The 16,654-nt window shown below is 46.0% G+C and overlaps 1 protein-coding gene across 2 annotated transcripts in view; it reads right to left on the reverse strand.

The window, feature by feature from the left end:
- LOC146797214 (zinc finger protein 212-like) overlaps positions 1-16,654 on the reverse strand; it is a 149,218-nt gene that overhangs the window by 42,553 nt on the left and 90,011 nt on the right. For both annotated transcript variants that reach the window (XM_085624172.1, XM_085624173.1), the window contains exon 5: positions 13,816-13,902. In XM_085624172.1, the coding sequence (XP_085480298.1) occupies positions 13,816-13,902 (87 nt within the window). The remainder of the gene's footprint in view (positions 1-13,815; positions 13,903-16,654) is intronic.

Below are 16,654 nucleotides of genomic sequence, written 5' to 3' on the forward strand. Positions count from 1 at the left end.
GGTTCTCAGGCTCTAGAGCTGCTCTGCTGACCTGGCTCTATGGCACTACAGCAGCTCTGCTGACCTGGTTCTCTGGCTCTAGAGCGGCTCTACTGAACCGGTTCTCAGGCTCTAGAGACGCTCTGCTGACCTGGTTCTATGGCTCTACAACAGCTCTGCTGACCTGGTTCTCTGGCTCTAGAGCGGCTCTGCTGACCTGGTTCTCTGGCTCTACAGCAGCTCTGCTGACCTGGGTCTCAGGCTCTACAACGGCTCTGCTGACCTGGTTCTTTGGCTCTACTGCAGCTCTGCTGACCTGGTTCTCTGGCTCTTTAGCAACTTTGCTGACCTGATTCTCTGGCTCTATAGCAGCTCTGCTGACCTGGTTCTCTGGCTCTACAGCAGCTTTGCTGACCTGTTTCTCTGGCTCTACAATGGCTTCACTGACCTGGTTCTCAGGCTCTACACCAGCTTGCTGACCTGGTTCTAGAGCAGCTCTCCTGGCCTGAATCTCTGGCTCTAGAGAGGCTCTGCTAGCCTGGTTCTCTGGCTCTACAGCAGCTCTGCTGACCTGGTTCTCAGGCTCTACAACGGCTCTGCTGACAAGGGTTCTCTGGCTCTAGAGCGGCCCTGCTGACCTGGTTCTCTGGCTCTACAACAGCTCTGCTGACCTGGTTTCCTGGCTCTAGAGCGGCTCTGCTGACCGCGTTCTCTGGCTCTAGAGCTGCTCTGCTGACCTGGTTCTCTGGCTCTAGAGCGGCTCTGTGGACCTGGTTCTCTGGCTCTAGTGCAGCTCTGCTGACCTGGGTCTCAGGCTAATGAAGGAGACAGTGTAACATCACAAGTAAAAGATCCAGTCCTGATGGGCGGTCCCAAAAGGAGACAGGGCGGTAACAAGGCGGGACTAAGAAGCCTCATTATCAATTGGAAGCCAGCATTTACCATGGACGAGGATGTCAGCCAATGAAAAATATGGGTGGAGCTTCCACAGAACTTCCACATCTGTCCCTACTAAAATATGCCTCGCAGAGCGAGTTGCGCATGTGCTGCAACGCTTGGGGAGACCTAAAAATGCAAAACGTATATCTGAGCTTTGTCAGCTATCTGAATAGGAAGAAGATAACAAGCATGTGCAATGCAATAGGTCTCGCATGTACGCGATTTTGAGCTATTGACATTGCAAATGACAATGCCTTTTATTTTTGTTTTTGTTTTTAAAACAAATAAAAGGCATTGTGATTTACAATGCCAGTAGCTTAACCCGTTAACCGAGGCGGAAAATCCGCCACAGTGCGGGCGTTTCCGTGCGCGGGCGGGGCCACGTCGGCCAACGGACGTGCCCAGCACTACGGAGGTAGTGCTCGCGACGCCGTTGGCCGACACACGCATGGAAAGAGTTAAACTGACGTAAATGCGAGACCTATTGCATTGCAAATGCTTGTTTTATTTCTAATTGCTCTTGGACACAGAGGGACCAGGCACACTTAAATCCTGGAGCGCAAACTATATCTTGTGGAGGTATGGCTTAAAACCATACTGCAGGCGGGGGGGGGGACCTTACTCTAATGAGAATCGTACCCAAGTAGGTAGTCAGCAAAATGCCCACAGGCCCATTAACCCTTTAAGGTATTTTGATTTAAAACTGTGACTATGAAGGCTAAAGACACATCTCTTCAGCAAGTCCATTAGCCGCCATAATTATCTTATTATTAATATTACCAATGTATTATTAGCTGGAATTTGTGGGAAAAAAGATTTTTGGACGGGAGCAGGGCAGCAAAAATTGTCGACCAGTTTAGTAACTAAGCCAGCCCTGTTTGTCTGTCTTCTCTTTATTATCCCACAGGCCTGGCTGCTTCTGTCTTTCCGTTTTGCAAACATTACTGTATGCTTGTTTCGTGGAGAAGGTGCAGACAATCTACCGAGGATTTATACCATCTGTTCCCGGGGATGGTAGCTGGCTTGACAAACCAAATAAGCCAATACTTGGGGAAGGGGGAACCAATTCTATTCATGATTTTCAACTGTGCATAAAGGGTCCCCAGGCACAGCAAAAAGACCAGGAGAAGGAGCACAAACAATGAAAAAGGATCCATTCTCTCGGCACAAAACTAGTTCTGTATTGGCATTGTGTCAGCGTCATGTCACTGCAGCAGGAATGCCCGAGGTGATGTTGCAAAGCAGCTGTGGGATAAGACCTGTGAAAATTACACATAACATAACGTGTATTTGTAAAGCGCTTGTTCAACCAGAAGGGTATCTTGGCGCTGAATAACAGATGTTTATTCTTACCTAACTCAATGGGACTCTGACTGTGATAAGAACAGAAGCAAAACGAATGTACCTCAATGTGCACAGAGTGAAGGTGCTTATCTGTTCAGGATACTAAAAGCAAACAGAGGCGAGTTACTGCTCACTTGCCATCTCACACACACTGCCACCACCCCTGGATTGTGATTACTGGTCCTTAGTCCTCACCGTGGTGGCTAAACACGTCAATGAACTATAAAGAGCAGAATCCCATCCTGCACTTGCTTGGTGTTCCAAGAAATCAGAGGGAGGCATCCTGGACACTCTACATTGGTAAAGGACCCTGTGTTTGTCAAAGTACTTAATTTCTGTCTCAGTGGCAGGAATACTCACATGGGTAGATTTCTTTCACTTTCAAAATCTACATCTTGGCCCAACCATACTTAGATGACATGTGGCAGAACTCTGCACAGAGTGAAGCCCACTATCTCACCCATGTAGGTCCGTGTGTCTTCCAAGAGCTACTGGAAAACCAGGCACTGCTGCTAGATATGTAGAATCAGATGGAGTTCAGTAGACCGCCAACACACTTACCGTCATTGTCGCTGGCAGCAGGTCACTGTAGGGCAATGGATAACGAACACTGCCAACCCAGCGTCCGCAGTTGCTGGAAGGCTGGTGTAGATTTGGATAGCAGAGGATCGCCGACTCTGACATCCTCAAAGTCCCTGGGAGGAGGACTCACTGGCAGTGGGCAACCTACATGTGTGATGCAGAGCAGACCGTCATGGAGTAGGTGGCCGTGCCAACGTTGCTGCAGTACGCCGTCAAAGTAATCGGCAAGAGGGTATAGGCTCTCAGGAACAAGGCTGTTTCCAGCATTGGTCGTTATACTGACAGGATCCCTCAAGGTGATGGAGGCGTGCAGGGGTCAATTCCAACAGACTGGTGAAGCAACAGGTCTGGGAAGCTGCAACATTTCTTTTCCAGTGGTGAGTCGTGTCGACATGGAGTGTGCCAGTCCTCAACCATGGCATTTTTTTTACTGGCAGATTCCGGAGACTAGATCCTCTAGCCCAACGGGAGGTTCTTGGCAAATTATGAAGTTTGCGATGTAGGAAGCTGGCTCTGCATATACTATATCAAAGTGAGGTACAGTGTGCGCAGAGTCCAGTGGATCCCCAGAACCTTACAGAGGTAAAAGTAGATAGCACCTTACTCTCTATTTGTGGTAGTGTGAGCGAGCAGTAAGGCTTTATCAGAGGACAGTGTAAAACATTTATTGTACACACTCAGGCAATAAAAAATGTCACACACTCAAAGACTGAACTCAGACCAATTGTTTGTATAAAAAATATTTCTTTAGTTGTATTTTATTTTTAGAACCAAGCAGGACTTGATACAGGTGGGTAGAATTGTACTTTTCAAAGGCAGGTTGATCAAAACTAACAAGCTGGATGAAATTGACTTTGTTACAGGTTTGTAAAATATTTAAAGACAATAGATATTTGTAATTACTTTTCAGATTATTCTTTCAAGTACTTTTTTGATCACTTTTTCTACTCTGTGATATGCTTAGATATCACACTGAGCTATTTCCTAGTTAAAATTAAGTAAAACAGTTTTGCATTAAAACAGTTGCTTAGGGTTTCCATACAAACACAACTTAATACTTAGAACTTTATCAGAGAAAAACAGTCAATGCCATCCTATGGAGAAAAATGAGATTATCGGATTGCAGGTGAGCAATTGGCCTTTGGAGTTGAGTTTCTGGGTTTACAACAAGGGTTTCCCCAGGGTCAAGTATGCACTCAAAGAGCACCCTCAGCAGCACTAGGGGGGCCAGGCGCAGAGTGCTGTGGCCCAATGTTAGGCTATGCGGCAAGGGTGCCGTCGGTTGGTGGCTGCTCTCTGGCAAGCCACAGGGTTGAGGGAGCAAGGCTCCTAGGGTTAAGCTCAGGGCAAAGGGGGATCCGAGTTAGCACACAAGTTGCACCCACAGTGGCACAGGGGTGGCCGGGTGAAGGGTGCTGATTTGCATTGGGTGCCCTGTTGGTGTTAATGGGTGATCTCCGGTCGGAACAAACACTGCAGGTTCCTGCAGGCAGGCTTCTTGGGGGCGACCACAAGTTGGAGAGGTAAGTTGCCTGAACACCGTCGGTTGGGCCACCCAAGGCGGTGGGGCGCCGGATGCAGGGGTGTCATTAGGCGTCCAGTTTCCTTACCAGCTTCGGTTGCATGGACCCTCCAGATAGAGGCTACAGGCGTCATCGGGAGGCTTGAGGTAGGTCAGGGATCACCAGGTCAGGATCGCTCGGGGGACCTCCTTGTGGTGTTGGGCCACTCGAACTCGGGACATAGGTGTCGGGTGCAGAGTTGTGCAGACTTGCGGATTAGGCCAGAGCCAGTGTCTGGTTCTTGAGCAAGTCCGGTGCTCACGGGGGACAAAGTCGTTGTAGGAACGTAAGGGCAGGTCCTCCGGGTTCTGGGGGGCTGTTGGCTGCAGGACGCACTGGTATTCCGCTGGAACAGGTCGAGGACGGGACAGGCCACTAGTTCTGGGGCCAAGGCAGTTGGTGTCCTCCTGTTCTTTCTTCAGCACGGCTATTTGGTCCTTCTTCTTGTTTCTTCTTGTCTAAGGAGGCAAGATTCAGGGTTGCCCCTAAATACTAAATTTAGGGGCGTTTTTAGGTAGGTACAGGTTGGGACCAATGGGTCCCTTCCTTGGGGTTGGTACACCCCCTATTATGCCACCCTCCAGTGGGAGGGGGGCATAAGCCTCTCTATGGTTGGCTGGGTCCCCCCCATCTTCAAGATGGCCAGGACTGAGGATTGTGCTTCGCCTGGCCTACTTCAGTTGGCAAAGGTGGGCACACCTCTTTTCCTATCTTGGTTTTCCTGCCGATTCTCCATCCCAAAGTGGCGGTTAGAACCGGTGGGGGGCAGTTGCTGGGAGCAGCAAATGGCTGGGTCTGCTCACAAAGGTGGCAAGCCTTCGAAGCTTCCCCTTCGTGGACCCTGCCACACTGGGGGAGGAGGCTTGGCATCCCTGCACTGTATGTGCTTTGTTTCAGGACTCCAAGAGCGGGAGGCTCTTGACCACCCGGGGGTCCAGAAACATGTCTTGAGGTGGCAGCTGGTGAGCAGCCACTCTGCCAGGACACTAGAGGTTGGTTGTTTTTCAGGGGCCATCTCTAAGATGCCCTCTGAGTGCATTTGGCATTAAACTCCACACTGGCATCAGTGTGGGTTTAATAGGCAAACTCCCAGACCATTTACTCTTAATGGCTTTACTGCATTTACAATGTCTAAGAATGGACGTAAACAATGTAGGGGTACAGGGCTCATTGCACTTTTTCCCTCACCAGTGGTATAATGCACCCAGCTAGAGGGGTGGCGAGTTGGCTTTTGATGGCTTTCTCGATGACTTTCGCTGGGAACGGGAGAAGGATGATGGGTCTGCAGTTTTTGAGGTCGGTGGGGTCTGGCGAGGGCTTCTTCAGGAGGGGGTTGATCTCGGTGTGTTTCCAGTAGTCGAGGAAGGAGGCGTTCGCCAGGGAGCGGTTGATGGTGTGGCGGAGCATGGGTGCGATGGTGTCGGCGGCTCTGTTGAAGATGTGGTGGGGCAGGGGTCGGTGGGGGCCCTAGAGTGGATTGACTTCATTGTCTTCAGTGGCAACCTAACTGTTATGCGGTGTGACGGTGTCATGGCACACAGACTCTTCGGTTTGTCCTGAACCTGGAAACGCAGCCTGCTATAGCAGCACCGCCTGGTCCGGGTGAGGGGCCCCTGGAGGACCTTCTTATGCTTCCTTGCCATGGGTACCAGGAGTACCATTTACAAGGGCTTACAGGGGAGACAGAAGTTCTGTCAATCGTGGTCCAGTTTTAGGGAAAGGAGATATGGCACTGGGGACCTGGTTAGCAGGTATTCAGTGAATTTAGAGTTGGAAATTACATCAGACAACAGGCAAAAAATTTAGCTAATCATGTCAAAAGAGGCACTTTTCTACAATCTGTGATGTGGACAGGGCCTTCCAGCCTCTGCACTGTAAAATGAGAGCCAGCCATATAATGGAGGTCCTTAGCTGCCCCCAGTGGTGCGTGCTGTGAGTGCCACATTTCACGTGTCCTGCGTGCATTGGATAATATGTGCATGGTGATCGTTGTCCAGCGGAGGACACGAAGAAGGCCTGCACAGAGTGCAATAACATTCATGTTTGGCTTCGACGCCACCCACATAATGGTCTATTAAAATTTTACCAAACAGAGACATGATAATCTAACTTCTGAGACAAATACTTCCTAAGAAGGCTGGTAAGACGACTAAAAGAACTTCAGCTGAACTGTAAGGAGGGCAATCTCTGATGTGGGGGAGACAAAAAAGGCCGACACCATCCCATCCCCAAGTGTAACTACTGCCTACGACTTGGAAACGCGGGCCCTAATGTGTCATTAGCACACGGGGTGGAGGAAGAGATCACACCATAAGCTTCTTTACTGCAACAGTCCGTGAATATAGGACATCATGTTAAAGTTGATATGGGTCTCTATAGGAAGTTCATTCAATTGAATAGACGTTGTAGTGTGCTGTCTGTTTCCTGTCCAACATTCAAAGAACTGCACTCTACCTGAACAAGTGGGGGTTGATCAAAACACCAATAAAAGCTAGGAGAGTACTAGACAATGAGGTGACAATAAAGTTGCCATCGTCAGATCTGCCTCTTAACACAGTGTGTTCACATTGTTCGGAAGCTTCAGCTGGTGGTAATCCTGTCTGGACCACAGCTGGAGAGTCAACGGCCTGGTTCAGGAAACTCAGATCCTGCCATTGGCAAGTCCAGATCTCTGAAGCCGTCCAGTGTCTCGTGCCCAAGAGAAACCTCCATCTTGCATACATAGTGAGTGGGTTTTAGGGCAATTTTGTGTCGTCTAAGAAAAATATATCCTTAACTGGGGCACACTTAAGTGTACGCCGAGTTAATGCGAGCATACATGGCGCACTACCGGGAATGAAAAAAGTCTCACACTATGAATACAGGTGATGGAAAGGCAGAATTATTGTGCTGCCCCAGGTCGATGAAGCGGGGAGTCACCACTACATGCATTTTCCATTTCCAAGCAGTTGAGACAACTGCGTTCCCTGTAACTGATGACTCCCCCAGACGGTGAAGTCCCAACACCATCTTTTTTTTTTTTTTAAATAATCTTTATTCAATTTTTTGTTTTTACCAACACAAAATAATATACATCTGTAATTACTACATATTGTGTAATATATTGCAGAAAAGTCCCATCACCATCTTCACCAATTCTGAGGCCTTTTCTAATAAATTAGAGGGATTTCTGAAAAAGGGTCACAGCAATGAAAATGGAGCCCAGAAGGCAATAGTTGAGGAAAAGGATCAAACATAAGGCTCAACGTACCACACGTGTCCCTCAAGAGTTCTTCTAGAGACATCCAGTGGCCATCAAGGTTCAGGAAGATGTACCTCCCTGTGCCTGACTGGCATCTAGAGGGATGTATGTCGTTACAACGCACACTTTTACAACGCATGCACTTACAACGCATTTTTTACAACGCACACTCCATTACAACGCATGACATTACAACGCAGGACACTACAACACATTTTTAAAAACTACCTTTACAACGCATTCCATTACAACGCATACTACCATTACAACGCATACCATTACAACGCATAATATTAAATTGCATTTAAGGTAAGTATTAGATAGTATAGGGGTAAAAATTACTATTCTAACTCCAGGGGGTGCAACAGTAGGGTAAGTGTTGGATAGTATAGGGTTAAAAATTACTATTCTAACTCCAGGGGGTGCAACAGTAGGGTAAATGTTGGATAGTATAGGGGTAAAAATTACTATTCTAACTCCAGGGGGTGCAACAGTAGGGTAAGTGTTGGATAGTATAGGGGTAAAAATTACTATTCTAACTCCAGGGGGTGCAACAGTAGGGTAAGTGTTGGATAGTATAGGGGTAAAAATTACTATTCTAACTCCAGGGGGTGCAACAGTAGGGTAAGTGTTGGATAGTATAGGGGTAAAAATTACTATTCTAACTCCAGGGGGTGCAACAGTAGGGTAAGTGTTGGATAGTATAGGGGTAAAAATTACTATTCTAACTCCAGGGGGTGCAACAGTAGAGTAAGTGTTGGAGAGTATAGGGGTAAAAATTACTATTCTAACTCCAGGGGGTGCAACAGTAGGGTAAGTGTTGGATAGTATAGGGGTAAAAATTACTATTCTAACTCCAGGGGGTGCAACAGTAGGGTAAGTGTTGGATAGTATAGGGGTAAAAATTACTATTCTAACTCCAGGGGGTGCAACAGTGGAGTAAGTGTTGGATAGTATAGGGGTAAAAATTACTATTCTAACTCCAGGGGGTGCAACAGTAGGGTAAGTGTTGGATAGTATAGGGGTAAAAATTACTATATTATGCGTTGTAATGGTATGCGTTGTAATGGTAGTATGCGTTGTAATGGAATGCGTTGTAAAGGTAGTTTTTAAAAATGCGTTGTAGTGTCATGCGTTGTAATGTCATGCGTTGTAATGGATTGTGCGTTGTAAAAAATGCGTTGTAAGTGTAGTGCGTTGTAAAAGTTGCGTTGTAAAGGTTGTTCCCCATCTAGAGACATCCAGTGGCCATCAAGGTTAGGACGACTTACCTCCCTGTGCCTGAATGGCAGCCCCTGATCAGGAAGTCCTCTCCAGGCACACTCTTGGCAGAGCACTACATGTCATTTGTTTTTCTCTTGCTTCCATTCTGCTTCACTGCCTTCTCGGTTACAATTCGCGCAGATCATTTTGCAATCCCTACTCTCTGATCTACACTTTCATCTATAACTGCTCTTCGGTGTGCTCTGCATCTCTTGTCCTCAGATCAGTTAGCAGCCTCAGTCTGATACACTTTGCCTTTGATTGATTTACGTTTGTACCTTATATTTTCTCTTTCTATCTCAATTCTAAAGCCCTTCTTAAACCCTTAAAACGTACTTTTAAACCTCCTCAATCTTGGCTTTCGCCTAACTCCGCAAAACTGCTCGCCCTATACAGCTCCTAAGGAGTTAACACAGGACCTCCTTTTTCCTTTCTCATCTTTTTTTTTAATAACTGTATTTTTAATTTTTGCATTTTACAGACATGGTAATCTTTGGTATGCCATCGGTACCAAAGGGGATGATGGACGTAGCGTTTCAGCAAATCAAATGTCTTCATCGGTGCCACCAAAGTGCATTGCTTGGTGCCAACCATTCTTGAAGGCAAAACACATTTACAACAACATTTCATCCCAGTGCAGTGCGATTGGAGAGGGGTATCAAACCGCTCCAGTCTCTGCTTATTACCCCCCCACCCCCCACTTCATGTTGCCCCACTGATGTCCAGCATTCAGGGACAATCGTCCTCCTTGTCATCTACTGTGAGTGAGAAATCGCCCGCCACGGATACTTGCAGAATTATGGGCAGAACCTTTTAGCTTCTGCTTCCCCACTGTCTCTTTTGAAAAACGTTTCGAAAGGTAGCCAGATTTTTTCGAACTTTCTCATTTTATCTGCGATGAGTGCAGAATGTTTTTCAAGTGTGTAAATGCTCCAGGCCTTCTTCCATCAGACTGACAGCGGGGCAGGGGCAGGGTCCTTCCACACTTGGGCGACCAGGACTCTTGCTGCAGGTAGATGAAGTAGCAGTTTCCACATTGGGGTTGTGATAGGGCATATGTGGTATTCTCCTGCATCGCCCAATGGTATCACCTTAAGTTCAAGGGGTAGTGCTACTTTGGTCACTTTTCTGATACATCCAGCACTTCCTTCCAGGAACTGCACCTGGTCACAAGGCCACCTCATGTGTATATATGGGCCTTTCTCCAAGTACCTTCTCCAACATATCTCTGCTGCCCACCATTACTTTTAGCCTCAGTGTGAGGTAACATCTAGTTAGTATCTTGGTTTTATAATACGAGTAGATAGACATTTTGCTGGCCCTCAGCAATATCTGGTACCAGTCGTCCTTCGAGATCTCACAAACCAGGTGCTCTGTTGGGGTCTATGCAGACAGCGCAATGGGGGGCGGGCGGTGTTGCTCCTACATGCATAGAGCCATGAAATGCCTCTTCTCTCGCTGCAGGAGGAAACATCTGCTCCAGTGTGGTTTTATCCCTACTCCCACCTGTTTTCACATACAATAATAATATAAGGGGTTTGCTGACGTTTTGGCAGGAAAAGCCCTGAGCCAGCAAAGTCAAATTTCGCGCCCAGGGAAGTCCTTTCATCGGCCCCAATACTTTTAGCACATCCGCCCAGTCAAGAGTCATATCTGTGGTTCCTCTTTTTGGATTTCTGTCATTTTTGGTCTTATTGTATTTGCTAAATCTTACTCTATTTTTATAAATTGTGGTGCAATTTATAAATATCTCATGCAACGCAACGCAGCAAGGCTTGCTGCCCTGCGATGCTTCAACGGGAGAGGGTGGGATCGCACCATATTTAACATTATATAGTGCATTCCTGTCCTCTCCCTGCGCTGGCGCACAATGTGCTGTCTAGCACCATCGCAGGCTCCTTGGGCCATGGTGCAAGGGTGCCTGTGAGGGAAGCAGGATTGTTTTTGTGAAGGAAAGGGTGCCTTTCAGCACAAAAACAATCCTCGGAGGCATTTTCCTCATTCTAAGTGTCTTGCAGAATGCAGCACACTTAGACAGAGGAAACAACGAACAGAGATTCAAAGATATTTCTCCTCGCTGTGCCTCTGGTGGTAATGTGTACGATTCTGATGCATTCCCAGGTCTACCAGTGTTGTTAAATCTGGGAATGCGTCAAAATACATAGGTGGATGCGTAGGAACACCCACACTCCACCCATGTAACGCCCCCACCATGCAGTTTAATGTAAGGCAGCGTCTTGTGCTGCCTTGCCTTACATCAGATTTACCAATCCATGCAGCGTGGCCTTTCGTGGCTTGGTAAATTTGAGTCTAAGGTTTGCTTCGGCCTGCATCCCCTTGTGTCGGAAAAGGGCGACGCAAAACCTTAATAGATCTGGGCCTGGACCTGGACCTGGACTTTTATGGTATTATGTTTTTGACTTTAAATGTTTTGGTTCTTCTAAACGATTTACACATTTTCTCTAAGTTAGGCTTCCTGCTCTGTGCCATAGCTGCCAGGGGTAGAGCCCAGGTTTACATTTCTGATACCTTTGCTTGGACCTAACAAGTTAATGGATTTATTACGTGTGGTGGACTCCCGTCCACCTCAGTTACTAATTCACTTTCGTACAATCTTGCAATTGGATGGTCACTGTTATCCGTCCAGTTCAAGACCTATTCACCTCATGTTGACCTTTCACATATCCCTTTGGTGAAACCTGGGTATTCTCTGCTTCTGCCTTATCTGGTTCCTCCTTTTATTTTTCCTTTACTTTTTAGTTCTTTCCTTCAAATCTACCATTTTTCTTCTCTGCAGAATGCAGCACACGTACAGTAAACAACAAGCAGATATATAAAGATATTTCTCCTCGTTGTGCCTCTGGTGGGAAGGCGTACACTTCTGATGCATTCCCAGGTCTGCCAGCGTTGGTAAATCTGGGAATGCATCAAAATACATGGGTGGATGTTGCCTTCTCCTAAAAGAACGCCTGCTCTTGATCCTAGTGGTCTCTCTAACTCCCACACCATTTATTTGCATCCCTTTCTTTCTAAGTTACTGGAACATATTTTCTTTTCTCAACTTCTTTCTTTTAACCAGGCTAATAATCCTCTTTCTTCTGTTCAGTCTGGTTTTCACACTGGTTATTCCTACCCCTCTAATCTACTTTTCACCTCTAAAATTACTTCATGCTCAAAACATAAACAAAACAAAATCAATCTTTTATCTTTCTCCTTTATCTTTCAGCTGCTTCCAACCTGATGGATCACTCTATATTATCATTTAATCTCTATATATTCTATTTCTAGTACACTTCTGTTCTTAGCTTAACGATCACTCTTTTTTCATTCCTGGAAAGATGTTGTATCTGCTTTCTATCCTATTCTCAATAGTATTTTTCAAGACTTAAATGCTGCCCCATCATTGTTTACTTGTTAAAATATCCCTTTACTTTCCACTAAGTCTCCCTTTGGTTTAAATTCACATTTCTATGTTGATGACTCCAAGATCTATTTTCCATTTTTCTCTTTTACTGATTCTTTTCACAACCTGATCATCGATGGTCTTTGCGCCGTTGAAAATTGTCTGTCGCTGCATTTCCTAAAATGTAACCCCGAAAAACACAGATTCCCCAGGGCCTATGTCACCTCTCATTTAGACAATGCCCTCTCATCAGCCCCCCAAGGACTTGATCTACATTTCGCAGCCTGCTTCCTAACCCTAACAAAATGAGCACCCCACTCCTGCTGTAACATGCTTAAGCTGCTTGCCTTTCAAAGCTAGATGTACCCTTTAAAATGGCCTTCCTCACTCGTAAAGCCCTCCAGCTCAACAGCCCAAACTACTTAGCAAAAAATTTAAAGTCTTTAGACGAGCCAGAGAATTTAAAAGCAGAAACAAACTCCTATTTGTCACCCCCGCTTCAGAAAAGGAGCTCCAGCTTCAGAAAAGGAGCTCCAGCTTCAGAAAGGAGCTCCAGCTTCAGAAAAGGAGCTCCCGCTTCAGAAAAGGAGCTCCCGCTTCAGAAAGGAGCTCCAGCTTCAGAAAAGGAGCTCCAGCTTCAGAAAAGGAGCTCCAGCTTCAGAAAGGAGCTCCAGCTTCAGAAAAGGAGCTCCCGCTTCAGAAAAGGAGCTCCAGCTTCAGAAAGGAGCTCCAGCTTCAGAAAGGAGCTCCAGCTTCAGAAAGGAGCTCCAGCTTCAGAAAAGGAGCTCCCGCTTCAGAAAAGGAGCTCCCGCTTCAGAAAAGGAGCTCCAGCTTCAGAAAGGAGCTCCAGCTTCAGAAAAGGAGCTCCAGCTTCAGAAAAGGAGCTCCAGCCTCAGAAAAGGAGCTCCAGCTTCAGAAAAGGAGCTCCAGCTTCAGAAAGGAGCTCCAGCTTCAGAAAAGGAGCTCCAGCTTCAGAAAAGGAGCTCCAGCTTCAGAAAAGGAGCTCCAGCTTCAGAAAGGAGCTCCAGCTTCAGAAAAGGAGCTCCAGCTTCAGAAAAGGAGCTCCAGCTTCAGAAAGGAGCTCCGCTACCCAGATTCTCCTCACGACATGCTCCAAAACCTGTAATCCATCCTTTGTGCGTCAGGAACACACCATTCATCCTCATCTTCAAAAGAACTGTGGAAAAAAACCTCCTGAAAAGCAAATACCTGAAGACACGACCCTGGTCCATCTCATGTTACTGTGAAGATCAGTCTATTTCCCCGACCAGGTCCTCGCACCTTAAATGTAAAATGCACAAAACTGTACATTGTGGTTACAATTTACTCACCGCACAGACATCTGGTCTCTTGAACCAGTCGTTCAAGGCACCAGTGTAAAGTGACACCAAAACCTGAGCTTTTCTCACCCACTATCAGTCACCTGATTTGTATTTATAGTGCCCTGAAAATATGCACTAAGTGAAACGACTATTAATGCATATATGAATAAAGCCACTCACCCGAGGGACCGCGGACACTTTCCATGTCACTGTATAAGCAGTCATTCTCTTCCTCCTCCTTTGTGCAAAATGAAGTCATCTCTTGCACTGTCATAAAAAACAACATAAGATTATTACAACAACATATAAAAATATTTTCACTACTCAATAGAGGTGCTTTAAATATCCAATTTCCACGTTTATAATGTTGATTGATTAAAATAGACATTTGATGCAACGCCTGCAAGATGACATTGGAGCTAATAAAACACATAAAAATAGGAAAATACACTGATTTGTCCCATGCCAAAATGCACCTTAGTTTATAGTTTAAATTATAGATACAAATATTTTCTGTGTTAATTTGCTTTGATGAAAAAATTATGAATAATGGAAAATGATAGAGCAAAAAGATATATTTTTTCATTCAATCTTAATAATGGAAATGAACATGGCTTATACATATACGCACGCCCTATCAGTTTGATGTTGGAGCTACCTGCAGTTTCAGCTGTCTTCCTAGACGTAAATAATGAATACTTCGCAACGGAATCCATAACATTACACAGTGTCGTGTAGTTTCCGCTCTACAGTAGGAACTCTTTGTGGAAAGAATAACTATCGGGACTGATTCCAAGCACCCCCCAAGACAGGCAGCTAGCTCACAGTGCCAACGTAAGCACCCCTAAACCTAGATAGGCAGCAAATGGTTCTGGCAACCACTGAACATACAACCCTGATCCCCCAGGAATTGTGGTAACAGATCTAGAACCCTTTCGCTCAGTCACTTGTGCTCTCTTTCTCTCAGAGAAAATATACAAGGATTAGACAGTGGAGCGTGTTCAATATTTATTGAACTAACGTGATTCTTGTATAAAAATATGAGCTGCAATGATAAAAAGACAGAAGCGGTGAAAATTATTAGAAGTATTAGGACAGTGAACAGAATAAAAAGTTCCCCATCTTTCTAAAACAGTGTATATATGCAAACATAAAAATCCATATAGAAATCTGGCGCACTCCTACTAGGAGTCCCCTGACCTAAGTGTTTGGGGCACGTGTATGTGTTCTGCCAAGAGTCCCTGTACTGGATCATCCAACCCTCATTACCAGGAGGGAAAGAATGTAGGTCGCAATCGTTGTCACAAGCTGGACAACCCTCATAGAAATATCAGAAGGCTGCTGGGCCGAAGCATCAGGATGTAGTTTCCGTGCAAATAACAGCAAAGTGCTCCTTTGTCAACACCTGGAAACAGATGTTCATTTATAACAAAAGGCATCCTTGCCTTGGGCCGAGATCTTGGTCAGGCCGCCATTGTTTATGTGCTATAGATAGCTCTGTTGCCATATATACGAAACAAATAACCACAGTTGCTTAATGTATGTATAGACCTTGTACATGATGTTTGAAGGTATCATGATAGTGTTCTTACGAAATTGGTTTGTAAGCAAGTGTAGTTTCTTGGAAACTAATCCGCACTGTCACGGTTGCAAATGTGCAGTAAAAGTCACTGTGTGACAGTGAAGGCAACTTTAGGAAGAAACATGTGTACATATAAAAATGTCAGTGTTTCCCTCTAGGCCTAACTGGGCACATGACAATTGTACACATAGAAGGTACTTAGGATGTGTCTCCAACAGATAATGCTAATTTCCTAGCACGGCCTCTCTTTGGATGCATTAGGAAGAGATTTATGGAACACCGCTGTCTGTGTTCCCCACTCTAGATGGTAAGTCGGTGTACCAGTACTATCCGAGGAAAAGGGACGTCTGCTGGAGATGGTCAGGATTAAACCTGTTGTTTAAATTTGTTTATTGGTTTTTAACCTCATACATAGCTGATTGGCGTAGTACAGACATATTTGAGCAATTCGTATTTGTAATACGGACAAACAGAAATAAATCTACAAGAAATCGAGTTTGTAATAACTGTTCATACAATGTACAAGTAACATTTACCGTGGTACAGACTACGTGCTACCTGTTTAGTAGGTGTCAGGATTGATCCCTGTTATACAACATGGCACTCAGGTGATGGGCCTTAATAAGGTAAGTACCCTTGGGGCCACACACAAATGTGAGTCCTTCACCCTTAGGGGCCACACACAAAAGCGAGTACAGTACTCTTAGGAGCCACACACAAATGTGAGTCCTTCTCCTTCACACTTAGGGGCCAAACACAAAGGAGAGTACGGTACTCTTAGGGGCCACACACAAAGGCGAGTACAGTACTCTTAGGGGCCACACACAAATGTGAGTCCTTCACCCTTAGGGGCCACACACAAAGGTGAGTACAGTACTCTTCGGGGCCATTCACAAAGGTGAGTACAGTACTCTTAGTGGCCACACACAAAGGTGAGTACAGTATCCTTAGGGGCCACACACAAAGGTGAGTACAGTACTCTTAGGGGCCACACAAAAAGGTGAGTAGCATGCCCTTAGGGGCCACACACAAAGGGGAGAACCGTACCCTTGGGGCCACACACAAAGGTGAGTACAGTACCCTTAGGGGCCACGCCCAAAGGGGAGAACCGTACCCTTTGGGCCCCACACAAAGGTGAGTACAGTACTCTTAGGGGCCACACACAAAGGTGAGTACCATACCCTTAGGGGCCACACACAAAGGTGAGTACAGTACTTTTAATGGCCACACACAAAGGTGAGTAGCATGCCCTTAGGGGCCACACACAAAGGGGAGACCCGTACCCCTGGGGCCACACACAAATGTTCGTCCTTCACCCTTAGGCGCCATACACAAAGGTGAGTATAGTACTCTTAGGGGCCACACACAAAGGTGAGTACAGTACCCTTAAGGGCCACACACAAAGGCGAGTACCATACCCTTAGGGGCCGCACACAA

This window comes from Triturus cristatus, chromosome 9, assembly GCF_964204655.1.
Source record: "Triturus cristatus chromosome 9, aTriCri1.1, whole genome shotgun sequence".
NCBI classification, from domain to species: Eukaryota; Metazoa; Chordata; class Amphibia; order Caudata; family Salamandridae; genus Triturus; species Triturus cristatus.